This window comes from Eretmochelys imbricata, chromosome 6, assembly GCF_965152235.1.
Source record: "Eretmochelys imbricata isolate rEreImb1 chromosome 6, rEreImb1.hap1, whole genome shotgun sequence".
In the NCBI taxonomy this organism is placed as follows: Eukaryota; Metazoa; Chordata; order Testudines; family Cheloniidae; genus Eretmochelys; species Eretmochelys imbricata.
Genome location: NC_135577.1, coordinates 68,422,039 through 68,450,003, shown reverse-complemented (window position 1 = coordinate 68,450,003; position 27,965 = coordinate 68,422,039). Strand labels below are relative to the sequence as shown.

General features: G+C 44.0%; 3 protein-coding genes across 6 annotated transcripts in view; 1 reads left to right on the top strand and 2 right to left on the bottom strand.

Annotated features, from left to right (window-relative positions):
• Positions 1-35: 35 nt before the first annotated feature.
• LOC144265791 (acyl-coenzyme A thioesterase 1-like) lies at positions 36-9,330 on the bottom strand. Of its 4 annotated transcripts, none has more exons than XM_077818778.1 (4): positions 8,676-9,330; positions 4,432-4,634; positions 3,701-3,986; positions 36-171 (listed from the first exon to the last, which is right to left on the bottom strand). In XM_077818778.1, the coding sequence occupies exons 1-4, from the start codon at positions 9,229-9,231 to the stop codon at positions 107-109; spliced, it is 1,110 nt and encodes a 369-aa protein (XP_077674904.1). In that variant the 5' UTR covers positions 9,232-9,330; the 3' UTR covers positions 36-106. The 4 variants fall into 4 exon arrangements, with proteins under 4 accessions (XP_077674904.1, XP_077674905.1, XP_077674906.1 ...); XM_077818779.1 differs by lacking the exon at positions 36-171 and adding an exon at positions 1,912-2,028; XM_077818780.1 differs by lacking the exon at positions 36-171 and adding an exon at positions 5,052-5,190 and having other exon boundaries at positions 2,418-3,986; positions 8,676-8,789.
• A 3,563-nt stretch (positions 9,331-12,893) lies between these two features.
• On the bottom strand, positions 12,894-23,755 carry LOC144265790 (acyl-coenzyme A thioesterase 1-like). Its single transcript, XM_077818776.1, has 3 exons — positions 23,099-23,755; positions 16,939-17,141; positions 12,894-14,099 (listed from the first exon to the last, which is right to left on the bottom strand). The coding sequence occupies exons 1-3, from the start codon at positions 23,694-23,696 to the stop codon at positions 13,497-13,499; spliced, it is 1,404 nt and encodes a 467-aa protein (XP_077674902.1). The 5' UTR covers positions 23,697-23,755; the 3' UTR covers positions 12,894-13,496.
• Positions 23,690-27,965, top strand: part of HEATR4 (HEAT repeat containing 4) — a 68,576-nt gene continuing 64,300 nt past the window's right edge. Inside the window, exon 1 of the mRNA XM_077818768.1 lies at positions 23,690-23,774. Within this exon, the coding sequence (XP_077674894.1) occupies positions 23,690-23,774 (85 nt within the window). The remainder of the gene's footprint in view (positions 23,775-27,965) is intronic.

Sequence of the window (27,965 nt, the reverse complement as noted above, 5' to 3'; positions counted from 1 at the left end):
CAAGAGAAATGCAAAAGATCCAAGAAGTATGAACTGCTTCATTCATCTCTGAAGCCTTGTGAGGGCAAAATTAATGTCACATTTAACTATTTCACTGCTGACCTTTTTAGCAGAAACCTATTTGGTATAGGATCATGAGCAGAGTACCTTCACTGCCTCCTCCCCACAAACCTGTGCTTTAAAAGGAAAAAAAAAATTAGCAACACATTTTAGAAATTTATTGTAAGCTATTCATGAAAACAGGCAAAAAGATAAAATATTGCAAATAAAGTCAGTTCACACAAACTAGCTCCATCATCCCACTTGCAAACGTATATATTGCTATTAATTTGCTGAACAAACTTCCTTTTTGGAACAATGTCATTTATTTGTCATGGACTGCATAACCATCAGCTGAGCTGATATGACACTTTGGGATTGATCTTGCTCCCTTTTGAAGTCAATAGGAATTTGGCCACTCCTGCTTCAGCTCTGCTGAAGTTATACTTATGGCATTATCAGCCTAGTGCAAAGGTTGAACCATAGCCACTCTTGCACAGAACGAATTTCTGAAACAATTCTGCAACACCAGTACTAATTTTACCTTGATCAGAGATTTTGGGATCCCCAGATCATGCATTCATTACTCAGACACTACTTCCACTGAAATTCTTCGAGAGTTTTTTCTGAGTAAAGAATGTAGACTCGGCCTAAAAATAAGACCTTAAATATGTCCACAACCAGGCACTCTGTTTTAAGGCATACTGCATGTTTATAATGGTATTCCATCAGCAGTGTAAATAAGATGCATTTTAGAATTTGAGTTGTTGTTACTTAATTATATAAACAACCAATTTGCTACAGATCATTGTGTGTGTTTTCTTTGGTCATTAGTATCTTCTGAGTGTGAGATGTATTTACACAATCAGATTGCAGTATTAAGTGCTTTTAGGTTTTTTTCTTTCTCCCTTTTGAAAAATCTGAACCATTTTAAAAAAACAAAGCAGCAGCCAATTTTCTACACAATATTAAATGTTTTAATAAACAGTTTTCCTGCCCATTTTTTGTTTTTAAAATTAAATGTTAAAGGATTTTGCTTTATGAATAAAGTGAGGGCATTTTAAACCACCTGGTTTTGGTTTTTGTTTTACAACTGTTGACATTGCCTTTTGGGTAATTAATGAAAAATGTGATATTTAAAATTAGAGAAATCTAACAATCTACATTCAGAATCTATTTATACATGAACCCAGAAGTTTGATTGGACTTGTACCTCTAACTGGCCCAGTTTGACTAGAATTGCACTGGATTTTAGAAACCTGTCCGAGGAACTTGCAGTAGTGGATCTGCAGAGGTAAGACAACACAATGGAGATTCAGTAGGCAATGCTGAGAGGGCAAAAAAACAGGTTGGCAGGAAGCACTGCCCAACCTAAGGCACTCAGGCATCTGGCTCAAATTGGTGGAGGTACATGCGAGAAGGAGGGTTAGAAAGTGCAAACGGGGAAACTAATGGCCAGCCTCTCCTTCTCTGGTCACAACCTGGAGTAGCTTTGGTGAAGAGGAAGTAACAGAGGTGCAGGAAGCACTACTGTGCTTATCAGAGCTAGCTGCAGGCCTGTATTACTGTTATCTATTTTCAGGGAAGGTTTAGGCACCAGAGCCCCCTCCAGGACCCATTCAACCATAACCAACTTGGGAGAGAGTGACATGCCAGTTGTGTAGGTGGTATGGGGGAAGTGAACCCAAGTGAAGTTGTCTATGGTTGGATGATGTCAGTGGACTGAGCATGAATGAGACTGGCACTGACGATGTGCCCAGAGCACGTTGTTTGACATGAAGTTAATGAGCATCAAGCACCAGCATGTTGACCAGGAGTTTCCATAACACTGAATAAAAGTCAAGGTCACAAGCCAAAGCTCCATTTCCTCCTGGGCAGCTCTTTTAAGATGCTCTGACAACAGGAACCCTGGAAAGGGAATTGTGTTCACAGTGGCACTTGGGAACCAGGCTTCCAGCACTATCGCTGTTTCAGAGGACTAGCTGAAGTCTGAAATATTAAAGAAGAAATTGTGATTCCTTTCCCTCAAGATGATGGGAGGGAGCAGGTCTCCTAAGCAGGCAAGAGGGGAGGCACTAGCCTACAATTAATCAGAATGGAAACAATCCCCTGGCAGCTGTGGGCACAGTTGCTCCCTCATTCCTGGGCACCTATGGGAGAATTATCCCAGGATTTTTTTCGTTTTTAATTGTCTGATACTTAAGCTGGTCGCTGTTTACGACAGCCATTTAATGTATGACTCTACTGCGTCCTGTTGGCCAGGCTCCCTCCTTCCTTTCAAATCACCCATCTGCTCCTCTGCTCCCTCAATAGTGGCTATCAGTATAAGCCATTCAGTATCCAATGGCTATTGATGGTCACTATCCATTACTAGGCAATTCCAAAAACTCAGTTCCTCACAACCTTCATTTAACTATCATTACTACTTTAAAAACAGGCAATTAGACTTAACTGCAGGAAGAAAGAAGGAAATATATCAATGCATATAACAAAACTGCATTTAACCAAGCTATCCAGTGGAACTGTAATATACACTAACCAAGTATTAGCTGCCAGCCTGTGACACCACAGATAGAAATGAGTCCCTCTTGAATACCCCACTAGTAAATCACTGCCGGCACTACCCCTCTCATTAGCAGGCATTGAAAACACTTGATCTTTCTTCTCTGCAACTGACTGGCAGTGTAAGGAACCATTGGCTGTGCTTGCTGAAAGCTGATAACCAACATCAAGATGTCAGACACATGTATGCATCCCAGATAAAGTTCAAATAGAAAGATTTCCAAAGTAGGCACAGCAAATAGTCACAGCTTTAAAATAGAATGCTCTGTGGGGTGGGGGTGGACACTAGTGGAAGACATCTGGGCTGAACTAGCTGGATTCAAGTCCCAAAGAGTGAGCCAAACATGTCCAGCTCACAGGGCATAGCTGTTTCAAAATCTTATCATCTTGGGCTGCCATCATTCCACTAGGTGCAGGCCAGGCTCCTTGACTGCCATTCTCTGCAGGCCTGGCCAGGTTGCTGGGCTCCTTCACATGCTGTAAGCGAGGGGACTTCTACCACCTTCCTTGGGTGATTATTTCCCAGTCTAAAGTGATCTTGGCATCAGGAAACCTTTACTAACATGAACCCTGAAGTTTTCCATTGTTCCATTTCTCCCCAATACTCCTACCTAAAGCCCCTTCCACCACTGTTAACAAATCCTCACCCTCCTCAGTGTTTACACCTGCCACTGAGTTGTCATTTGATCAAGAAATGCATATTTAACTTTTCCATCTTTCTAAGTCAGTCCCTCCAGTCCTCTACTCCCTTGGGTGGCTCATCTCTCAGCTCCCTGCAATTTAGTGGCAGCTTTCAGGTAGTGAGGTGTTCATCCCAAATGAAACCGCAGAAACTCCTGGATCTTCCCCCAGGAGTGTTCCTGTGCATGGGCATGTGCTCTTCTCTCCCCACCACCCAGAACGGGCAACCCTAGGACACGGTCCAGGGCTACTGAGCAAAATGGCAAAAAGGGTGGATCGATTCGGTGGCCTGCTCCTGGATAACTCAAGAGTTTAAAGTTGTTCTTCCCATGTTGGCGCAAGCGTTCAATTGCCATCTTGGCGAATAAAGAGCTCTTCCAATTGCGATCATCTTCTCCTACCACCAAGAGAAAATTACCTTCTGCTTCTTCTATGGGGATGAGGCAGTGGGAATTAGCTGGATCCATTGGGTCATCCAGAGCATCAAAAATATCAAACACACCAGTCTCAGAAATGCTGATCTTGCTCATGTCAAAGTGCAGTCCAGGCAGAGTTAGCTCACCATAGTGAAGAGCAGTGATCGTATTGGAGCTACAGCCAGAGATACAGACAGCAGCTACCACCTGTGGCAGGAAAGTAATCATGGAAAATGCCAATTCTGCCCCTTTCCCTGTCCCAATCACTCCAATCCCTGGCCCTTTCACCTGCAGATGAACAAAGAGAGGGAGAAAGGGAGTGGAGGCAAAGAGAAGCACATGTGTTAATGAGACACTGACATCATATATATTTGGAGTGGATTCTTCCAGGAACATTGTACAAAATTATTTTCCTCTTGGAAAATTACAAATGGGAACTCTTAATGCAGACCAGGATCATAATTCTGTTTCCCCTGTTTGTCCGATTTTTCAGAGAACACAAAAAGTGCCAACTCATGTAAAATATTGTGAACTCTTGCACTCTATAATACAACCATTCAGACCTGGCTAGCAGAAATTGCTATTTCCTAGAGTACCAAGGAAACTAATGTACTATTGTTCCCCCTCCGCCCCCCCAACACATTGCCACCAACACAGAACTGTTGATGAGTCTTCTCTCCAATCCCCACATCCAAAGGAATGTGTCTGCATGAATTTATCTCATTACACTCACTTTTGGGTGACGCTGTAGAAATCTAGCTGCCTCCTCAAAGTATTCGAGGTGCAAATCCTTCATGACCGTGGGCAGATCCTCAAAGTCAAAATAGGGCAGAGAAAGAGCAGCAAAGCCACGGGTTGCTAGGAGACTGGATCTGAACTCCATCAATCCACCTTCATCACCAAACATGTCGATCACTCCTGGAAAGGGGCCGTCCCCTACAAAAATGAGAAAAAGAATAATATTGTTATCAGGCCAAGATATTAGAGGTAATATAGTAAAGAATGAACTGCAACATACAGTAGGCATGATTACTAGAAAACTTATTACGTTTTCACTGGCAAGATATTATCAGTACTAGTAATATTTCCCATTACAGCTATATGGAACACCTGCTCAAACAAGTAAACATACTTTTTAACTGCACCCAATATGCTTTTCAAAGGCTTTGCCTTCTCATCCTGAAGAAGCAGAACATACGTTAAACCAATGTGTTGTTGCAGCCAGTCTCATTTTGGCCCAGATCCTCAAAAGTAAAAGGCAATCAATGGAGGTTAGGAGTCTGAATGCGTTTGTGGATCTGGGTCACAATTACTGCACAGTGGTATGTTGCCAGTATGGCAGAGAGTGGATACCTGATGAGTTTGGACTTTGACCTAGGGTTTGAGAATACTGTCCTCTAGGTCTGTGAGAAGCACAAGCAATCTTGTTATTTTTCTGACTGACCATCAGATGGCATGGCTGATCCATTCAAATCCAGGTAGCTGCAATGATCTGCAATTGGGAGAGGGAAAGGTCTATTCTCATGTGAATGTACCTTAACATTAATAAGAGTTACACATAATGCACTGATGGAAGTCTTGGCGCTTAAGGGATTTTTGGAAATGGAAGCTCTGAGCAAGACTCGTTAGACTACTGAATAGTGAAGCTCCATTGCTTGGAACGGTTAAAATTAGACAAAGCACTGAAAATATATTTCAGAGTGGTAGCCGTGTTAGTCTATACCAGCAAAAACAATGAGGAGTCCTTGTGGCACCTTAGAGACTAATAAATTTAGTTGGGCATAAGCTTTCGTGGGCTAGAACCCACTTTAGCAGATGCATGGAATGGAAAATACAGGAGCAGGTATAAATACATTAAAAGATGTGTCTAAGGTGCCACAAGGACTCCTTGTTGTTTTTGAAAATATATTGTAAGGAAAAATCAGGCAGTGCAAGGGATGGACTAGATCAGCTAGTTCTCTCTTTCATTTCCAACTTCTGTGATTCTAATAGTCCTCATTTTTCCTCAGCAATAAAGTTATTAATGAAAGCAGCAGATTGAAATGGAAATCACTGAACAGTTTCATTGCTGCTACTAACAGCCCTTTTGAGCAGCTGTGAAACAGACAAGTATTATGTAAATTTCACCATGGCACTACTTGAGGAAACCATAAACAGCTAAGGCTCTACAGATGTTTTCCCCCTGAACCTCCCCCCTGTGTTTTATAGTAGCCTCTTGCCAGTAAATTTAGCCTTCTAACAGAAGTCTAATTCATTTTAAGGTCAGATATTCTGTCCAACTCCTCTGGGATTCTCACAGTGCAAGCCATGGGTAATCACAGAAGCCTTAACAGAAACCCTTTTTTTTTTTTTTTGCGAGTAAGTTGTAGGTGGCTTCTGTCTAACCAAAAGGAACATTATTTTTTTTGTAGGCTGCATGAGAGGAATGCAGCAGCATAATGGCAAATTTACATAGCTTCTGGCCCAAAATTACAGGCCAAGATTTTCATAAATGGGAGCCAAAACTGAGGCTTCTGAGGCCTATATAAACGTCCTGACTTTCTGAAACACTGAGCACGAAGCAGCTCTCTGACTCAAACATCAATTTTACTGTAACTTTAATGGGAGCTTCTGAGTGCTCAGTTCTTTTGAAAGTTAGGCCACTTAAGGAAATGGACCAGAACAGCTATTCCAGCATAGCTCCCTGTGTGGACACTCTCTATTCCGGAATAAAAGTGTTTTGATTCCAAAATTATTACACTGATTTGGATACACCCTAATTATTCTGGAATAAAGTGACTATTATTCCATAACGGTGCCCACACAGGGAATTCTGTCAGTCAATTTGCCTGTGTAGCCAAGCCCCCATATAGGTACTTAAGTATGGAATTAGGAGCCTAAATTCAGGCATCAGTTAATGAAAATCTTGGCCATGGATTTCTTTAAAGAAAGCACAGGCTGCAGATGGAATCTGCTTTGGCCCTGATATGTGTCATTAGATTGGGTTGTGTACCAAACTGAATGGAACACAACTTAAAACAAAATATATTTATCTCCAATTTTATTGATAGCAGCAAAGAAACATAGCTCTTCTTCAGTTAAAGAATCGCCAATTTGCCACATACAGACTGCAGAAAATACAGGAGAAAAAAACAAGGATCTTAGGTCCTGATCTTGCTCAAATTGAATTCAATGGCAAAAAAATCATAATTATTTCAATGGGCAAAATTGGTGCTTTAAGGAATTGACAACATTGACAACAGCAGGACAAATTGCAGGAGAGGCAGACCTTTTTATAAAATGTATATCTGACTTCCTTGCTCCATCTGGGTGCAGAAAATGAGGAATCAAAATAGAATAGTAAACCTGTACATTTGGATGTTGTTTTCAGGAGGGCTGGCAAACACTTTGCTTCTGTGAACAACTGTTAAATGCAAGATTTTTTTCTATTCCACAATGGTACTAATGACAAATTTAATAAAAACGGAAGTTAAAGATGAAGTGTGTCTTGTGAAATATAACAGAATATTCCTATTGTAAGTGTGTGTGTGTGTGGGGGGGGAAGATGAAGGATATAGTAAAACAAACATTTTAGATGCATTATGTTTTTTATTATAAATTTTGGAAACTCTTGAAGTTCTGAGTATATGAATAAGATACACCATCTCCACTGCTTGTGACTGAGGCCACTATGTAATTCAAGCAAAGGTACTATCTAGGCTACATACAGTAGCATCAAAAAACAGGAATGTTTAAAGAGACAAATTTAGTTCTAGGTTGCAGACTTGTGGATACCACTAAGTTCAGTGAAAACCCTGTACATGCCTGTAAAGTGGATGTAGCTTTTAGCAAAATACCCTGGCTTCAATAATGGTGAATCCAAGAGTGCTGACTAAGGGCCTCCAAAGTCCATTCAGATCAATCTGAGGCTTTCTGCTGACTTCAAGGGACCTTGGATCGCCCTCTAAATTAACCAGAGATCATGATTTAGGCCTCAATCTAGCAAAATACTTCCTTTATAGTATAAAACTCATGAGTAGTTTTGGTTCTGAGATATGAGAGAGAGAGAGTTGGTATGCATGTATTTGCTATAATCTCTTCAGATGGCCTGCATATTTATATGCATTTAATGAAGAGAAAGTGTCCGATAGGGCACAATCCTACTCCCACTGGAATCCACGGGGGATTTCCCCCTGTTTAGCATGGTAAAAGAATTGGGCCCATAACTATCTCCTGTTAAGAAGAAAATATGACTTCTCACTAATTCAGTCACCCTTCTACAAATTTTGGAAACTCTACCACACTTTACCTTACTTCAGAGTTATGGGGAATCCCAGATGCAGACGGAGTGATGAGCTGATCTATAACAACTGCCTTTCTCTTGCTCTGTTATGCATTAATAAATTGTCATCTTTTGCTTTTACCACTCTCTTATAATAAACCTCTAAGATACACAGCAGGATTATTTATAGTAGTATATACCATGGGTTAGTCCTTTTCATTTTCAGCATTCCTCTTATTCTTGTGAACTTTAAAAAAAAACAAAAAAAACTATTGCTGCAATATGTGTGGGAGGACATGGACTATTTTTCAGTCTTGTTTTGTGCAAGCAGAAATCTTGTGTGATTGTGTTCAGATAATAAATTATATTTTGCACTTATATTGTGTCTTCCAATTATTTAAAGCAGCTTTTTGGAATAACCATAAAGGCTTTAGGGCAATTTTTAGAGTATTTATTTTTACACAATGAAAGGGCCCAATCTTATAAACTTCCATTGACAGAAGAAATATGCTTTCATTCTTCCCTATACGCACTAATCAGATGAGACAGTACTGTGCATAACACTTTGCACTTATAGGCACCTTCTGTCAGTGGCTTCTGCTAAAGCCCTTTACAGAGGCAAGTGATTGTCACCATCACACCTTACATGTAGGAAAAGGGAAGCCACCGGAGATTCAATGCGTCAGCCCACAAAAGGCAGAGCTTCCTTCACTCACCTGAGGGTAGGAACAGGCTCCCCCTCACGCTGCCCTCTTTCAGCCTAATCCTTCGCACCCCGGGGGCAGTGAACCATCTCTCCACATTGGCCTTGGCGAGGACCTGCCCTGGGATGCTGCCAGGCTGACTGTGCCCTTGGTGAACTGATACCTCCACCTTCATGGGGGTCTTAATCTGCTTCGGCACGAGCCTCTGGTAGGGTCTCTCCATGCCGGCGGGGGAGAGGCTCCAGAACAGCCCCATGGGCTCCACCCCAGTGTAGTCCCCTCCCTGGGCAGTGTCCCTGGACAGGTCCAGCTCCCCGAGGCTGTCCGCCAGGTAGTGGGCGCAGGAGTCGAAGAGGCAGCCCTGCTCGTTCGCCACGAGTCCCCTCAGCGTCACCCGCTGCCCCGGGGCGAGCCCCAGCACCTTGGTCGCCACCGGCTCGTCCGCCAGCCCCGCCGCGGGCTCCACCGCCACGGTCGCTGCCCCCCTGGTGCCAGAGCGCGGCCCCGGGGGGCGGCACTGCCTGGGAGGCCGCAAGCAGGCGGTCCAGGCCCGGGCCACGCGCCACATGGCGGGGTACGGGCAACCCCGCTCGCCGCCCCTCTCCGCTCCCCCAGCCACTGGGCGGCTCGGAGCCGGGCACTACACACCAGCTCGCGCCCCGGCCGGGCCCGGAGACCTCCAAGGCAGCCTCAATCGATCGCAGAGACACAGCGCCGCCTCCGGCCCGCCAGAGAGGCTCTTCCAGGGACGCCGCTCCCTTCTGCCGGCCCGGAAAGCCGCTTCGTGCAGCCGGGGGGCGCGGTCGCGCCCAGCCCCTGGAATGAGGAGAGGGTGGGGGGGGAGCCGCAGCCTAGATAACCCGCCGGATGGGGCGGGAAGATCTTTGTGGGGGGGTTGAAGAGGGAAGGGGAAAAAAAAGCCCCCAGCCAGGCGCCCAGAGTAGCCCACCTCCTCCACAACTGCTAGGAGCTTAGGGAACAGCACTTAATTTGTGCCCGGGCTGAGTCCAGGCACCTCTAGGTGCTCTGGTACCTCCAAACTTGCCATGTCAGCTATTAAAGTAAAAAAATTGCTTGAGGGCCAGCACCTGTTTAATTACAAATTAAGCACTGCTAAGGCAAAACCTTCTTAGGTCATGGCTACACTAGAAGACTATGTTGACCTAAGGTAGGCCAGTATACAGCTGCCGCAGTTATTACATCACTTGTGAGTGTGCACTATTGGCTCGTGTTGGCAGTGCGCGTCCTCACCCGGAGCGCTGAGAGGGAAGCAGTTGAGCTGCTTAGGTTTCTAAGAAAAAGAATATTCCTCTTAGAGGGAACTGACACCTAGAAACGTTCAGCACTGAAATCCAAAAACCCAGTGATCAGCATAGCAGACAATTTAGGATGGAGAAAGGTCTTACCTTACCAATATTTTAAGAACTCAGTTTATATCTGTAAATAACCAAATATATAAGGATGTGAACAAAACTCAACTTTCATATTGTAGGAAGTGGAAATAGGGCAAAAGGAGGAAATCTAATGTAGGGAGAGACCTTGAGCCATCTTTTCTCTCACTTTCAGCCTATAATCTTTGGCTCCGGTGTCTCATTAAGAGGGAAGACAGGTGTATGAACTTTTAGAAATAGCTGGAGGCTATTATGAAAGATGGTGCTTACATGCACGGTCCAGGGACAGCACCCTAAGGAGAATCCCAGACTTGATATTCCTAAGATTTAGAAAAAGCAGAAAAAAATCTTGGTTAAGTGTGTAATTGTTTTTAAATGTTTAACTTCTCCATGAACTTTGACTCCAGAGCCATTTGGACATATGCATTCTTTCACCACTGGAGCATTGAACTATTTAGGAACTATTGGACCTTCCTTCTCATACTCATCCAGCACCTTTACTTGGGTCTGCCACAGATTTGGAAGAGCAGCCCTCCAAACTCCACTACAGGTTAAGCCCTTCTCCCAAGTTTTCGGCTGCTCACTCCAAGACATCTGCAACCACTGGAAGATCACTAACAGGTATACCAGTTTGTTCTAGTTCTCTCTGCTTCCACCTACATGCCTTCCATTTCCCCTCAGGGAGTTTCATTTAAACTAGGTTGTTTATTCCTCTCTTTACTTGTTCCACTCTGTCCTGCTTAGAAAATCTCTGAGGGAAAGAGGGCAGACCAAGGCTTAAATTAAATATTGCAGCTGACTGACAAAGCTTTGCCTGCTGATTAGTAGACAATATTAATATTTAAGAATGGCGATGGATAGGCTAGAAGAGATTACTACCAACCAGACTGCCCACATTTAAACTTCACATGGTCCATTCTCAGCATATACTTCAAGCTCTCACAGGAGCAAAGCCCATATCCAGCCAGGTCACCTTTAATAGTTTTTCCTGATTTTCAACACATCTCCAAGTTCTGCAGATGATTGGGCCTATTTGAAGACAGTGGTGGTATTTGCAGCCACAGTAATGGGAGTGAATGTGAGACAGGCTCCTCAAAAGAAACACTAGGGGTACATACAGCAAAAAACCCCAGTGGCAGCGAGGCTCAGAGCCCGGTTCAACTGACTTAGTTTCACGCTATGGGACTAAAAATACCAACATAGACATTCCTGCTTGTGTTGGAGCCCAGGCTCTGAGTCCTTCCCCTCATGCCAGGTTTCAAAGCCCAGGCTCCAATCCAAGCCCAAATACCCACACTATTATTTTTAGCCCCATAGCATGAACCCAAGTCAGTTGACCAGAGCTCAGAGACTCACTACTGTCTTGTTGGGTTTTTTTGCTACGTAGATGTACCCTAAGAAGCAAATATGCTCAGGATTCATGCTAACTTGGACTGACACATGTGAGTGAATCTTTTCTCCAGCTCCTTTTTATCTATTTCTATGTACAGGCTTTTTGAGGGAGTGCATCTTGCTTGTGCTGCTTGTTTGTTAAGGGACTGATAGGCCCCTCATGTCATTTAATATAACAGCTTACTACACTGAATACAAACTTACATATAAGATGACATTAATAGAGTAATAAGTCGCCAAGTCAAGCACTCAGAAGTTAGGAAATGAGGCAGAAGTCCAGAAGAAAAAACAGTATGATCATAATCTATGCATGGGCAACACTACTTCTGACATTTTATAACTTCCGAGTGCTCCATCTTGCAGCCTTAATGTTCTTGTAATGTGGTGTTTTTCCTATATAATTTCCTGAGTTTTTTTTTAAAGCAAAGTACTAAAACAAAAAAATCCATCATGTGAAGCTATATTGACCCAAACATAGGTCATCAACAGGATTATAACTTTTAGATCCACCACAGCACAGATCTCTATCATTTGCACTAATTAACTGGTTGCAGTAGTAGGCTATTATCCTGTAGGTGGACCAATCACTAGAGGTGCATGAAACACACTCTTTGTTAATGGGTTTGACAGCTATTTGGTGACAGCAGAGTTTTGTTGGGACTCGGGAATTCTGGACTGTATTCCATGTTCTGGAAATGAGTGTCTCTCTAATGGTCATAGACCCTTCTGCTCCATCTCCCCCAGCCTGACCCCTTCTGTTTCTATCTCCCCTGCTTCCATGTCCTCCCACAGACTGTTTGTGTTCTCTTCTCATCCCTCTGCATTTGAGCAACTCAGGCTGCACCTTCCTTTCCCTCTACACAGCCAAAGCCCCAGCAGTGGGGTCCCTGAAATCCAAGGACAGAAACTCCCTGCTCTCTGTTCTGGTGTTTAGTGCTACAGCAGGTAGGAGGAGCAATTTTAGGAAAAGTCCTGCTCAACCCATGCAATCTTGGAATGGATCATGCTCAGTCTGGTCAGCACCAGGAGCTGTATGGGGAAGGAGTGTGCTCATTGCAGATGGAATCTTTAAATATTAATACTGTCAGCCTCTAACAAACCTCTAATGAACATGTGCAAACTTCAATTTCTAGAGGCTTATAATTTAGCTAAATTTGGGCAGATATATACAAATCAACAAGAGTCATATCCCCAATACTAAGGTGATCCACCTGCCAAATTTTGAGTCCCTGCTCCAAACCACTGAGGCACTACAACTTCTGAATAAAGTAGTTGTAATATTTTAACACAGGAAAAACAAAAGTTTCACTACTCTTTTTCTTGGAAATGGCTGATTCATTTTAGCTGAAACAAAAAAAACCCAAAAACAAAAAATCAGACTGAGGCAGATGACTGGCACAGAAAATTTCAGCCCAAACAGTTTAAGTCTGGCAAAGTTACAATCTGTTGAATATAGGGCCTTATAATGGAATATATTTGGCAACCTTAACCTATGTTGCTGCCAGCACTTCCTATAATACAATTGCACGAAAATCCTCAAACATTTTATTTAATTTTAATGATAATGAAAAAAATCTCCATAAAACACTAAGTTGGTCTTACAGTCAATTTTAGCTTGGATTTGCAAGGCACTGGATTTTGAAATTTATCAAACCAACGAACAGTTTAAGTAAATTTAATTCAGAAGCAACAGTGACAATATTTCAATTCAGTTTCTTATAATCCAAGCCATGAGACTATAATGAGAATCATACATAATGGCTAAATCCCCACAGAGTAGGCTGAAAGTTAACTCTACTGTGCACTAATCCTCAACTGGTGGGATGTGACTTACAAGGGGGTCATGTCCAATGGACTGAGAAAACAGAAAACCCTCTGGTCCCCTAAGGTCCGGCAGCAACTTGGGCAGTGGAGAGGAGGAACAAAAAAATTCAGGTTAAAGATTTATTCACTCAAATTCCCTTTCATACTCACTGAAAGATTCTTTTACCCAAGTAAACTTTAACAACTAGTAATTTTATCTGTAAAATGCACCTTATAGCCAGGTGTCTCACAGCTTGGTTGTTACACCTTGTTTACCATTGAGATGTTTGTGGAAGAAGGCTTGGATTTGCTGCCAAGCATCCACTTGTGCCACAGAATGAGCTTTGGGCTCACCTCCCCAGATCACAGGACTGCCAACCAACAGGTGCATTGAGGCTGAGCACATTGGGGAAAAGGGGGGTTCAATATAATGCCCTGCTCCAGGGTAACAGACTATCTCAGGCTTTTGCTTTCCATGAGCCTGCAAACGATTGGAGGCTTCAGTAGCTAAGAATTCGCTCTTCCAGTTATGATCATCCTTGCCAACAATGAACAGGAAGTGCCCCTCAGCTTTCTCCAGTGGGATGAAGCTTTGACGGTCAGGCCCCTCTAGTGGGTTATTCAAGGCATCCACAATATCTGCAATCCCAGACTTATCAAACTTAATGCGTTTCGGATTGACGCCAAGAGGTGGAATGGTGATATCCTTGTAACGAAGCACTGCACCCACATTGGCCACAGAGCCATTGATGGTGACAGTGGCAGTAATGCCTTTTAAGAAGGAAGCCATGGAGATACATAGGTCACCACCTTTGGAGATTCCAAGTAACCCAATTCCAGGACCTTTAACCTGAGTGGGAGAGAAAGAGAGGTCATTAGCATTGAATGGAAATTAATAATCTTACATTTCTATAGCACCTATTATCCATCTGGATCTCTAAGGTCTCAAACTCTGATAACTGTATGAATGGAAATGAATAATCTTACATTTCTATAGCACCTATTATCCATCTGGATCTCTAAGGACTCAAACTCTGATAACTGTATGAACTTCATAGAAATCTACTCACCCTCTAGTGAATGCTGCCACATCTGGAGTGGGGTAGAGTGACTGTTTTTACATTGCAAAGTGATGATATTACAGATAACTAATTAATATTAACTCCCAGGAGAAAAGTCACTTACTGAATCAGCAATACTCTTTCCTGTAGTAGCCTAGGTTTTCATTATAATTCTTCCATCCAAGTATTAGCTCAACCCAATTCTGCATAGTTTATGAGATCACCACAGCTTGAGGAATGGCTTCAACCTCACTTCTAAGGTAGAGGGGGTCCCTTGCATTTTAGCTGGGTTTGAGCTTACCATCAAAAAACAAAAAACACATACAACTATATTCTAGGTTTTCTTCAGATCTAGTGTGTTGGGGAAGAGGAGGACATCTATACTGAATATTAATTCCCAGATAAAAACTATGATAAAGTGGTGTTAAGACTGAGTACATATTGGTATTTTAAAGAAAATACATTTCAGAGATACTGTTGTAACCCACTGGACATGTGTGTTATACGTCCCACACTGTGCCTAAGGGAAAGAGGATGCAAGTTGTTTACAACTCCCAGCTATGGAACCTGGCTCTTTCGCTCAATCGGTAGATAGATTTGTACTTAGAACTCTGGAGGTCCCTAGTTGAATCCTGGTGTCAAGCAAGATGGCAATTGTCACCCTAATTATCCTCACACCAAGTATTACAAGCCCAGGAAATTCAGAGTTAGGGTTCTACTTAAAGAAATCCAAACATATTAAGAAAAAGTAAAACACAGTTAGGCACCCAAACAACTTTAACTCCAGTCTATATTGATGCAATACAATAACCATACAATTATAATTAGTGTACAATAGGGTTTGCAGCCCCAGATGAGATTTTTAAAGATACTGTACATTCAATTTGTCCTCCCTCATAGTGTCATTGGTGGAAGCCACCCATGACTGGTTCTAGGGGTGGGTAGGAAGGGCAGTTGCCCTAGGCACCTTCTTCCGGGGGTGCTGGCACAGATTGGCTTTTTTTCCCCCTCCACTCCAACTGGTTGGCCATTTTTGCTTTGCTGATTGGTTGGCCTTTTTTCCCCCCCTCCTTTCACAGCTGCTTGGGAGAAGGCACCAAAAATGTTTTCCGTCCTGGCCAGCAAGGTGACTGCTGAAGGCAGCTTGGCTTCACTCTCATTGGGAAAATGAGAGATGGCAGCCATTTTAAAAGGGGCCAGTTTTTCATGGAATTCTCTGTAGAACATCATTATTATTCTACTGCTTCTGAAGGAGAAATGTTCAGTTAATAATAATGCTAAAAATGAACATTAATCCCAAGAATGTTTCTTCAACTGTAGCTGATGCACAAGATTTCAGTGAGTTTTAACTACTCAGGAAGTTTGAAGAATCCGCATTATTCCATTAAGATAATTTGGCACAGAATAAAAATTCTTAAAATGGCCCATTTGTAATTAATTTTTATCTCAAACTACTCACAATGTACTTGTAAAGAAAGAAATTTATGAGAATTTACTCAAAGAATAAGTGCTGTAATTTTGGGAAGGATACACTGCAATTTTCTTTAGAATAGCTGAATTCCTGCTTTTAGTGCAAAATACTCAACCATAATTATGGAACTGTAACTGGTGCTTCTAGAGTACTTTCCTATATAAACTTTTCCATTTATAAATGCAAATTCACAATAGTAAAAAACAGCATGATCTTGGAAGATAGCCATCCTGGTTAAAATATTTGTAAAAGGTTTAATCTAACTCCATAATGATTCCAGAGTGGTCATCAAGTGTAAGACACTCAAATATGAACACTTAACTAAAGACTGTGCCATAGTTTACTAAGATTACGCTCCTTCACCACCTGTTTCACCACTAGCATAACTGGCTGCAACTCCACTGGTTTCAACGAACTGGAGGAAGGGGTTAAATTATGCAGGGCCTTCAAAAGATGAAGGGCATGGAATTTTAACATGACAGAAAATATAATGGGGGAGGAAGGCACTGACGGTATTCAAAGAGGGTGGAGCATCCTGTGCTCAGTATGGTGGGAGAGAAATAGGATTTCACCAATAGACTGGGTAGATTAGAATGGCTCTACTGGTTGTGGCTATTATGAATCGTACAAAGACAAGGCCTCAAAATATCAATCACCAGGTACTGGAAACAAATGCAGTCCCAGAATACAAAATTTTAACATTTAGTAGTGACCATAACAGCTTCTTAAACTAAAGGGCAATAAATTGGTGTTTGTGGACTTCCTTGAACTGGGATCACAGAAGCTTGCCATGCATAAAAACACTGTGTCATGGCCAATCTACAAAAAAATAAAAATTAAACTCCTTTTGGAAGCTTGAGAATCTCTGGCAACAGCCCTCAAAAGAAACAGACACAACTTCAGTAGAATTTGATATCAACGTGTGGGTGGGTGAGTTGGTGGGTGGGCGTCAGTAAGACACCCTCCAGGAAATGGTACCAGCTTAAAATGCAAAGTTCAAACTGACCAGTCATAGAGGATTACCAATACAAGTTGTTTACAATGGACTTTGATAGAGCTGAGATTTTAAGCACAGCAGTTATGTATCATATATTGCTTTACAACAGTCTTATGATGAGCGCTCCCTGTATCATGGGGACACCCATGAATAAACTGACCTGTGAGTGTTGCAACATATAGTTCACAGCTTCCTCAAAATACTCTAGATGGAATTCCTTCATATCTTTGGGGAGATCTTCATAGCCATAGTAAGCCAGAGCCAGTGTGGCAAAGCCATGATTGGCCAGAAGGCTTGCCCGATATTCAGGAAGCCCGCCCCCAGTACCATATAGGTCAATGATTCCAGGAAAGGGACCATCTTCTGTAGGAGACCAAATAAAGGGATGTAATTAGCTCAAAATTCTTCCTTTACATTTCAAATTTCATACCATTTGGTCTTTACCTTGCTCTAAAATTTTTTTTTTTTTTTAAAAGAAAGCTAGAAGATTAAGGTTCACTAGGTTCTCCATAAACTACTAAATACTTCAGAGATTATAATAGAAAGCCTGCTATGTCATGTGCATGTCTGGATAATAATACATATTCTTGCAATTACTGAAGAAACCAAGGATTATTTGACAAAAGCCATTATTGATTGTGATTTCCCCCACATGTCTATCCTATGATTTAGGTGCCATACATTGTTAAAAACCAGAAATCTTTATTATTCAATAAAATTACCGAAAAAAAAAAATCAACCATATCGCAGACACAAGTCTCCAATTCCTTTAAACCTTCATTTGTCTCTAGGCCCTGGTCTACACTAGGAGTTGAGGTCGAATTTAGTAGCGTTAAATCGATTTAACCCTGCACTCGTCCAGACGATGAAGCCCTTTTTTTTTGACTTAAAGGGCTCTTAAAATCGATTTCCTTACTCCACCTCTGACAAGGGGATTAGCGCTTAAATTGGCCTTGCCGGGTCGAATTTGGGGTACTGTGGATGCAATTAGACGGTATTGGCCTCCGGGAGCTATCCCAGAGTGCTCTATTGTGACCGCTCTGGACAGCACTCTCAACTCAGATGCACTGGCCAGGTAGACAGGAAAAAGCCCGCAAACTTTTGAATTTCAATTTCCTGTTTGCATGGTCACCTGCAGCTTGCCACGCTGGCCAGAGCTCATCAGCAGAGGTGACCATGATGGAGTCCCAGAATCGCAAAAGAGCTCCAGCATGGACCGAACGGGAGGTATGGGATCTGATCACTGTATGGGGAGAGAAATCCGTGCTATCAGAACTCCGTTCCAGTTTTCAAAATGCCAAAACATTTGTCAAAATCTCCCAGGGCATGAAGGACAGAGGCCATAACAGGGACCTGAAGCAGTGCCATGTGAAATTTAAGGAGCTGAGGCAAGCCTACCAGAAAACCAGAGAGGCAAACGGCCACTCCGGGGCAGAGCCCCAAACATGCTGCTTCTATGATGAGCTGCATGCCATTTTAGGGGGTTCAGCCACCACTACCCCAGCCGTGTTGTTTGACTCCTTCAATGGAGATGGAGGCAACACGAAAGCAGGTTTTGGGGACGAGGAAGATGATGATGATGAAGTTGTAGATAGCTCACAGCAAGCAAACGGAGAAACTGGTTTTCCCGACAGCCAGAAACTGTTTCTACCCTGGACCTGGAGCCAGTACCCCCCGAACCCACCCAAGGCTGCCTCCCGGACCCGCCAGGCGGAGAAGGGACCTCTGGTGAGTGTACCTTTTAAAATACTATACATGGTTTAAAAGCAAGCATGTTTAATGATTAATTTGCCCTGGCTTTTGCGGCTCTCCTGGATGTACTCCCAAAGCCTTTGCAAAAGGTTTCTGAGGAGGGAAGCTTATTCCGTCCACCATGGCAGGACACTTTACCACACCAGGCCAGTAGCACATACTTGGGAATCATCGTAGAACAAAGCATTGCAGTGTATGTTTGCTGGCATTCAAACAACATCCATTCTTTATCTCTCTGTGTTATCCTCAGCAGTGTGATATCATTCATGGTCACCTGGTTGAAATAGGGTGCTTTTCTTAAGGGGACATTCAGAGGTGCCCATTCGTGCTGGGCTGTTTGCCTGTGGCTGAACAGAAATGTTCCCCGCTCTTAGCCATGGGGAGGGGGGAAGGGCGAGGGGCTAGCCACGTGGTGGGGGGGAGGCAAAATGCGACCTTGGAACGAAAGCACATGTGCTGCGTATGTAATGTTAACAGCAAGGTTTACCATGAAAGAGTGTACCGATTGTTCTATAAAATGTGTCTTTTTAAATACCACTGTCCCTTTTTTTTTTCCTCCACTAGCTGCATGTGTTTCAAGGATCACAGGATCTTCTCCTTCCCAGAGGCTAGTGAAGATTAGAAGGCAAAAAAAACACACTTGTGATTAAATGTTCTCTGAGCTCATGCTGTCATCCCACACTGACAGAGCACAGACGAATGCGTGGAGGCAGACTATGTCAGAGTGCAGGAAAGCACAAAATGACCGGGAAGAGAGGTGGTGGGCTGAAGAGAGTAAGTGGAGGGCTGAAGCTGAAAGGTGGTGGCAACGTGATGAGAGGAGGAAGGATTCAATGCTGAGGCTTCTGGAGGATCAAACTAATGCGCTCCAGCATATGGCTGAGCTGCAGGAAAGGCAGCAGGAGCACAGACCGCCGCTACAGCCCCTGTGTAACCAACCGCCCTCCTCCCCAAGTTCCATAGCCTCCTCACCCAGATGCCCAAGAACGCGGTGGGGGGCCTCCGGCCACCCAGCAACTCCACCCCAGAGGATTGCCCAAGCAACAAAAGGCTGGCATTCAATAAGTTTTAAAATTTTAAACTTTTAAAGCGCAGTGTGTCTTTGTCCTTCCCTCCTCCACCACCCTTCCTGGTGCTTTTCTCCTCCACCACCCCTCCCAGGCTACCCTTGTGATCCACCAGTGCTTGCAGCACTATTGAAAAGTACCCCTTGCAGTTTATGTACTCGCCGGCTTGGTGCTCCGGTGCCAAGATAGGGATATGGGTTCTGTCTATGGCCCCACCACAGTTAGGGAATCCTATTATAGCAAAGCCATCCACTATGACCTGCACATTTCCCAGGGTCACTACCCTTGATATCAGCAGATCTTTGATTGCGTTGGCTACTTGCATCACAGCAGCCCCCACAGTACATTTGCCCACTCCAAATTGATTCCCAACTGACCGGTAGCTGTCTGGCGTTGCAAGCTTCCACAGGGCTATCGCCACTCGCTTCTCAACTATGAGGGCTGCTCTCATCTTGGTATTCTTGTGCTTCAAGGCAGGGGAAAGCAAGTCACAAAGTTCCATGAAAGTGCCCTTACGCATGCGAAAGTTTCGCAGCCACTGGGGATCGTCCCAGACCTGCAACACTACACGGTCCCACCAGTCTTGTGCTTGCCAGGCCCAGAATTGGCATTCCACGGCATGAACCTGCCCCATTAGCACCATGATGCCTGCATTGCCAGGGCCCATGCTTTGAGAGAAGTCTGTGTCCATGTCCTCATCACTCTCGTCACCATGCTGACATCGCCTACTCGCCCGGTTTCGCTTTGCCAGGTTCTGGTGCTGCATATACTGCTGGATAATGCGTGTGGTGTTTAATGTGCTCCTAATTGCCAGAGTGATCTGAGCGGGCTCCATGCTTGCCGTGGTATGGCGTCTGCACAGAAAAGAGGCGCGGAACGATTGTCTGTCGTTGCTTTCACAGAGGGAGGGAGGGAAGGAGCGCCTGTCTGTCGTTGCTTTCACAGAGGGAGGGAGGGAAGGAGACCCAGAACCACCCGCGACAACGTTTTTTGCCCCATCAGGCATTGGGATCTCAACCCAGAACTCCAATGGGCAGCGGAGACTGCAGGAACTGTGGGATAGCTACCCACAGTGCAACACTCCAGAAGTCGACGCTAGCCTCGGTACTATGGAAGCACTCCGCCGAGTTAATGCACTTAGAGCATTTTGTGTGGGGACACACACAATCGACTATTTAAAAACGATTTCTAAAAAAACGACTTCTATAAATTTCATGGTGTAGACATACCCTTAGTTGACACCCCTTTGCCCCATCCTTAGAGAAGGCCTCAGAAACAGATGGTTCTTGCAATGGGTAATCAAATCCAAGATCTAGTACACCAAGACAGAAGACAGGTTTCAGAGACTTGGACTTCACTGAGAACATGCCATTACCTCCCTTTTATAATCAGGTGGTGAGTGTTAGCTGGAGTCCCTCATGTGTTATTAAATATTAACTTTTATCATTTTTGTATGTTAAACACTTAATTCTATTATATGCATTTTTATTCTGGGTATCTATTTATTGCCCTACATATATTTAAATTAAAAAGTTCTTTGTCCTTCAATTAAACATAATGGGTGAAGGGAAAATGAACTTTATAATGGAATGTGTGTAATCTTTTAACACTAGTTTTTACCCTGCCTTTACTAATATAGTCCAGGTGTCCAGGGAAAATAGCCCTCAAACTACTAAGTGTCTACAGAAGTAGGTTATAAACAAAACTGGATGATTGATAAGGGATATTTGTTATTGCACATGTTTTATGTAATGGAGGAAATAAGGATCCACTGAAAGACATTTATAAACTTAGTAAGAACTGCTGGTTGTCACAGCTCTCAGTAATAATGACTGAATTAGAATTCCCTTTGGCTTACTGATCATGTAACCTAAAGATACCATAAAAGAAAGCTCATAAGTAATTAGGTACAATGAAAATGTCAAAACAGAACGCATAGTGCAATTAATTGTGGAAAAGTATTTTTCCTCCAAAAAGGAGTTTTTGTCTCACACTCTATAAAATGACAGAGGTTTGGGGACTTGGACTGGGAACTAACAATGCCAGCATTCCACTGAGTACACAGGAAGGGACCAAATTACCTTCTCTTCACCATCTGTGGGGTGGTAAAGTACGTCTTCCTGTATTCTGTGTAGTGCTGTACTAATCTGATTTATAATCTTTGATTAAATAATTCCATTTGAGCCTATTTGACAATCTCAAATTATTAAATTCAAACACACAACACATTCCAGCAGTGGCCATGGTACGACATGGGAAGAGTTGGTATCTTATATACTCTATATCCCAAACCATTAAGTACAGCCTTACACAGAAAGACCTGTATTCAGATAATTTTTATGTTAGATAAATTTCTGGATATCACTGGAGAGGTCTGCGTGCAAAAGAAAAGGATGCAGTCTCCTCATCAAGTATAAATGATTAAGAAGTGGACTTCCCATGGCATGTGAAGAGCAACTGTAGACCTCAGAAAGACCCCAAAGTTAAGAATCTGAGAAATAAAGAGTGAGCATACCCCACCCGTCAAGGGTACTAATATAATTTCTGGCACCATCTTGGCTGGATTGAGTTTCAGTCCATCCCTCATCTTTGCCACAGTCTTTGTTAATCATGGCCTAGGATACTTCACCAAACTAACAAGTCAAAAAGAGATGTAAATATATAGAAAACTAGTTATTGAAGACATAGCTCAACCCTCTTTATCCCCCATACTTCCTCACTAACCTCGTGAACACCTCCACCCGCCTGTCCCCTGCCGGGATGTCCTGCCCAGCTGGGGCAGCCCTCCTTGGTGCAAGACATTACAGTCACCAGCGAAGGTTGTAGTAAAGGTAAAGTGCCCCACACTTTGAGGACCTCTGCCATAGTCAGTGGTTAGGACGCTCATTGGAGAGATGACAGATTCCCCATTGAAATCCCTTATCAGGCAGAAGGGTGAACTGAACCAGGGTCTCCCACATCATAGGTAACCACAGGATAAAGATTTATGAAGGAGACCACTGCAGATGCCCTTGCCACCTCCCTTCCCCGTTGTTTTGTATGGCGTTAGCCATGCTCACAGTATGGAGTGAGTGAAGCCGACTAGACCTCTACCTTCCATTCCACATCAGTATAAACATTTTATTTTGGAAGCTGGCTGCTGAAAACTCCTGCGCGTGTGGTGTTTATACTCTAGTAGCGTGACATTATGTGCGGCTTTGCGGGGGTGGGGGGGCTAGGGACTCTGCTTCTGGACGCGGGAGGGGGCTGCTTTGGGGCGGCACTTTAACGCGAAGCATGTTTTTGGATGGCTCTGGGCCACTCGCTTCTGGCGGGGGGCAGGGTTGTTTGGAACATTCAGCAGGGGGGAGAGGGGCTCCCCGGGACTCCGTCTGGAAATTAGGCGGGAAATCCCGACGTCCTGTGGAACGTGGGACTCAGCAGGCTGAGGGGCCGCGCCCTGCCTGGCTGCCGGTGGAAGCCCCGAGGAGGGAGGTGTAGGGGCAGTACTCGGTTACTCACCAGGAGGCAGGAAGAGTGTGGCCCGGATCCTCCCCTCTCGCACCGGGATCCTCCTCACCCCTTCCCGCAGGAAGCTCCGCTCGTGGGCACCCCTGGCCAGCAGCCGGCTGGGGAGGGGCCCGTGGCCCTCGAATACCTCCAGCTCCAGGCAGAAGGGGCTTTGCACATCCCGCTTCACCAGCCGTCTGAAGGGTTTCTGGGGCTGCAGGGACCAGAGCAGCCCCATGGGGTCCAGGCCGGAGAAGCTGCCTCCCGGCAGCGCTGGGGAGCGAGTGAGCTCCAGCTCCCCGCTGCTCTCTGCCTGGTAGAGGGCGCAGGACTGGAAGAGCTCGCCCCCCTCGTCCTGCAGAGACAGACGGAGAGTGACCTCCTGCTGCGGGCACAGCCCGTGCACGGTGATAGCCAGCGGCTCATCGAACAGGCTGCGTGGGGCGGGCGAGAACTGAACACTGGGCGCCATGGTGGTGGCGGCTCCCAGTGCCTGGGCTAGGCTGCGCCTGAGCACGTGGTGGCAGGATCGGTGCAGCACACTCTGCAGCATCCCCTGCGCGCAGAACACACCAGCGCCGCGCAGCGTGCGCCGGGCGGCTAATGCCATGGCTTATGTCAGGCCGCCCCGCCGGCAGCGCGAGAGGACTGACTCCCCGACCACTTTCCGCGCAGGGGCGGTGCTTGGGTGAGTGCTGGTGGGTGGGGCGGGGACTGGCTCTAGTACAGCACGGACGTCAGACTCCTTCCTCTCATAGAATATCAGGGTTGGAAGAGACCTCAGGAGGTCATCTAGTCCAACCCCCTGCTCAAAGCAGGACCAATCTCCGCTGTGGAAGAGCCAGCATGGAGGAGGTTTTTGGTTGGTCACAACAGGATCTTTCTTTTACAACTGGGCCCCGTGCCACCCTTGGCTGTTTGGTGGACTGTTATTTATTTCTCTTCCGGTTGTTGTGGCACCATGTCATTCTGATCTGTTCTGAATTACATTGCATTATTTTCTTTCTTTAACACGTGTAAAAAGTTTTGTTTTAAAGTGTGTTATAGTATTAAAATGAATTAACATAAGTAGTTTAAACACTGAATTAAATCTGTCCTTTGAAAAGGTCTTTATATAATGTAGTAAGTAACTACACCTCATTCTTTCTTGCCCCTCTGATGCATTCCAAATTGTGAGAGCTTCCTAGGGAAAGATCAATAGAGACAGTTTCTCCTGAGAGAGTCCATCTGCATTTGTGGTTATGGAAATACTGAAAAAGTGTCAGGACGGTCTGAAAATTGCTTTGAATTTTTAAAAATTGTATATATATATTTCTTTGTTTCCAATACCTCAAATAACTATCTCTGTAGTTTGCCCAGTAGTTGTTCTGTCTGTATCTGAAAATTCAGACTTTTTTGTCTGGGGTGCAGGTGTGCTCTCCAGCATACATCCTAAGAGTTAACACCCACCTACATATGTCATTCCAAGGTGACACTCTCCAGCAAGCAATTCAGTCCTGATGAGGATTTTATCAGGGGCTCCCGGGTGTCTAGGAATCGACCTTAACAGAAGGGTCACTAAAAAGTTTTAAAAAGTTCCAGAACTTGTTGCATGTGAGAGAGGGGCCAGGTTTGGCATCAGCAAGGTCAATTTTGATAATCTCTCCCAATCTGCAAACTCTTGAGTTTGACCAGGCCTATGTGAAGCTCATGGCAATACAGTAGTTGGGGTAACACAGTATTTCTGAGACAATGAGACTAGACCTTTTAACAGAAATACTACCAACAAATCTAAATATAGTAATTAAAACCCATGATCAGCAGTATGGTCACAGATTCATTTTATTTTATTTTTTTGCCTCAAATGGAAAAATAGCAATAAGGCACTGCATTATTGTGGTAAGCTATGATTGAAGAAGTATCAACCTACCATTCCATCAAAATGATTTACAGGATGGTTTGGCCAGAAATTGGCCAAGAGCACAGAGTCATTAGCCTTAGTACATCCTTCTTATGTGGACCAAATAGACTATAGCAGGGGTTCTCAAACTTCATTGCATCATGACTCCCTTCTCCCAACAAAAATTACTACAGGACCCCATGAGGGGGGACCGAAGCCTGAGCCCGCCCAAGCTCTGCCACCCCGGGTGGGGGTAGGGGATAAAACCAAAGCCCAGCTTCAGCCCCAATCATGTGGCCTGTAACCTGAGCCCTGCTGCCCAGGGCTAAAGCCCTCGGGTTTGGGCTTTGGTCTTGGGCCCCAGCCCTGGTGACCCCTTTAAAACGGGCTCATGACCCACTTCGGGGTCCTGACCCACAGTTTGAGAACCTCTGGAATAGAGTATAAACCAAACGTAAAGTGCAGTCAAGATAAAAAGTCTGGAGTATTGGATTCCACATAACATAACAAACTATTAAACATATACCCAGAAATCTACAGTCTGACACCGTATAACTACCTCAACTAAGCAGTCCCACTTTTAACTTATATATCTGTCAGATAAACAAAGTCCGAATAACTCCAAAGACAACACTGGGACCAAATTCAAGCAAGTGCAACTCTGTGGACTTCAGTGGAATCACAACCATTTACACCAGAACTGAACATGGCCTATTAACATACATAACTATAAAAACAATACATAAGATATTTGACCTGAGGCTTTTCATGGTACACCTACACTGGACTAAAAGACCTGCAGCATGGCTGCTGCAGGCCGGGGTCAGCTAACTCAGGCTCACGGGGCTTGGGCTATGGGGCTAAAAATTGGGCTTGGGCTAATGCAGGGGTCTCAAACACGCAGCCCACGGAGTTATTTTCTGCGGCCCGCCATAGGCGCTGACTCCAATGGCAGCCAAGCTCCCCTCCCCCACTGCTACCCTCTCTCCTCCGCCTACCTCCCAGCGCTTAGGACTTTCCAGGAGGGAGGGGAGAGGAGCAGGGACACAGCACGCTCCTGGGAGGAGGCGGAGAAGAGGTGGGTCTGGGGTGGAGATTTGGGGAAGGGAGAGGGTGGAGGGGCGGGGCGGAGTTGGGGCAGGGACTTTGGGGACAGGATTGGAATGGGGGTGGGAAGAGGTGAGGCAGGGGCGGGGCCTCATCAAAGGGGTGAAGTGGGGGCGGGGCCGGGGCAGAGGAGGGGGCTTTAACCAAAGTAATTCTAAAAGTAAATGTGTGTTTTGTCATTTGAGTGAGGTGCATTACTGAGTGCTTATATTTTATTAAAACCCCTCTTCGCATTACAGTTTTTAAAAAAGTTAATACATTGACTTTTAACAGTATACTATATTACTCTTCATTTTTTTCATTTTTGACGATACTTTCGTATCGTTGTATGAAAAGGTTTCAGTGATGTGGCCCTCGGGCCAATGTACTAGTCCTCATGTGGCCCTCGTGGTGGTTTGAGTTTGAGATCCCTGGGCTAGAGCCTGGACTCTGGGACAATCCCACAGCTTGGGCTCCAGCCTGAGCCCGAATGTCTGGACAGCAATTTTACAGCTCTGCAGCCCAACCATGAGCCCGAGTCAGCTGACCAAGGCCAGCTGTGGGTGTTTAATTGCTGTGTCAACACACCCTCAGTGTAAAATCTGCAATATCAGATCACTGGGCTAGAGTTTGATCTCATTTATACTGATGAAAATTATAGTAATTTGTAGGGGTTGATTCCTAATATTGATGCAAAAATGGTTATTAATAAAATTGTTGTAATGAAGTCTTATGTTAAGTTTTTATAAACTTGCCTGTGCCTTTATTAAAATTTAAATACTTAAATATTTGTATATACATGGTACTTGAAGAATAATAGCTTACATATTTGTCTTAGTTACTTGATTTATTAAATGAAATATTCAGGCTAATTAGAGAAACAGAAAATGTCCTCTTTCTCCCAATAAGTGACAGGTACAGAAACTTCAGGGAGAATACCTCTTCCTTGCCCATAAGTTATCTTTTCCAGGTTCAATTATAGACTGGAATGCAGTTTATAAATTTTCTTGTAATGATATAAGTAGGATATTGAAATGCTATTGTGTTTTAAAACACCAGAATATATTGCTGAAAAGGAGACATTTGCTAATCTTTGTAAACAAAGCCTAGGTCTACACTAGCACTTTTGTCAGTCAGGGTGTGAAATAAGCACACCCCTGACCGACATAAGTTTCACCGAAAGAAGCGCCAGTGTGGACAGTGCTATGTAGAAGGGAGATGCTCTGTCACCGACATGCTGCCGCTGCTCGTTGGGGATGGTTTAATTATGCTGACAGGAGAGCTCTCTCCCCTTGGCATATAGTAGCTACACGGAAGACCTTACAGTGGTGCAGCTGCAGCGGTACAGCTGTGATATAGACATAGCCAAAGAAATAGTGGATCTAATTTTAATATGAAGATTCTTAATATTCTTTAACTTGCCTGTCTCAAGGTGGATCCTGGAATGGTTTCCTTTAAGTAACTGAATTTAAATATCATCTTTGTTTCAAAAGACTCAGTTAAGATCACTCACCTTTGCTCATTAATGAACTATTTAGGTTATCCATGATAAACCAAACAAGACTCACCTACCATTAAATGAAATGCCTTTCTGCATCTATGAACTATTTTAGTTATTTGTGATAAAACAGGGCTCGTTACTCATTTTGGAAATAATATACTTTGGTCTTAATTTATCTAGGGAGGAACACCTCTACCAAAGGTGGGCTCACTGTCAAAAGTCTCTGAGTAGTCTCTGTTAAAAGCTCTCCACGGAGAGATTTACAAAAGATGTTGTAACCAAAGTAGCCATTGTTTGTTTGTTTTTATTTTCTTTTTGTTCTTTAACAAGAAAATAGTTAAATTGAGATCCTTTTGCTTTTTCATTACTAAAACAGAGTACATCACCTCCCTAAATGGACATTGAGAGGTAAT

What these genes read in the sequence shown, in the direction of transcription:
- LOC144265791 (XM_077818777.1), bottom strand. Translation starts at nt 9,231, where the DNA reads ATGTGGCGCGTGGCCCGGGCCTGGACCGCCTGCTTGCGGCCTCCCAGG. An exon ending in GAGCCTGTTCCTACCCTCAG is followed by an intron (nt 4,635 to 8,675) that starts GTGAGTGAAGGA and finishes TCATTTTTGTAG; the next exon opens with GGGACGGCCCCTTTCCAGGA. An exon ending in TTCTACAGCGTCACCCAAAA is followed by an intron (nt 3,987 to 4,431) that starts GTGAGTGTAATG and finishes GTTCATCTGCAG; the next exon opens with GTGAAAGGGCCAGGGATTGG.
- LOC144265790 (XM_077818776.1), bottom strand. Translation starts at nt 23,696, where the DNA reads ATGGCATTAGCCGCCCGGCGCACGCTGCGCGGCGCTGGTGTGTTCTGC. An exon ending in CACACTCTTCCTGCCTCCTG is followed by an intron (nt 17,142 to 23,098) that starts GTGAGTAACCGA and finishes GGTCTCCTACAG; the next exon opens with AAGATGGTCCCTTTCCTGGA. An exon ending in ATATGTTGCAACACTCACAG is followed by an intron (nt 14,100 to 16,938) that starts GTCAGTTTATTC and finishes TCTCCCACTCAG; the next exon opens with GTTAAAGGTCCTGGAATTGG.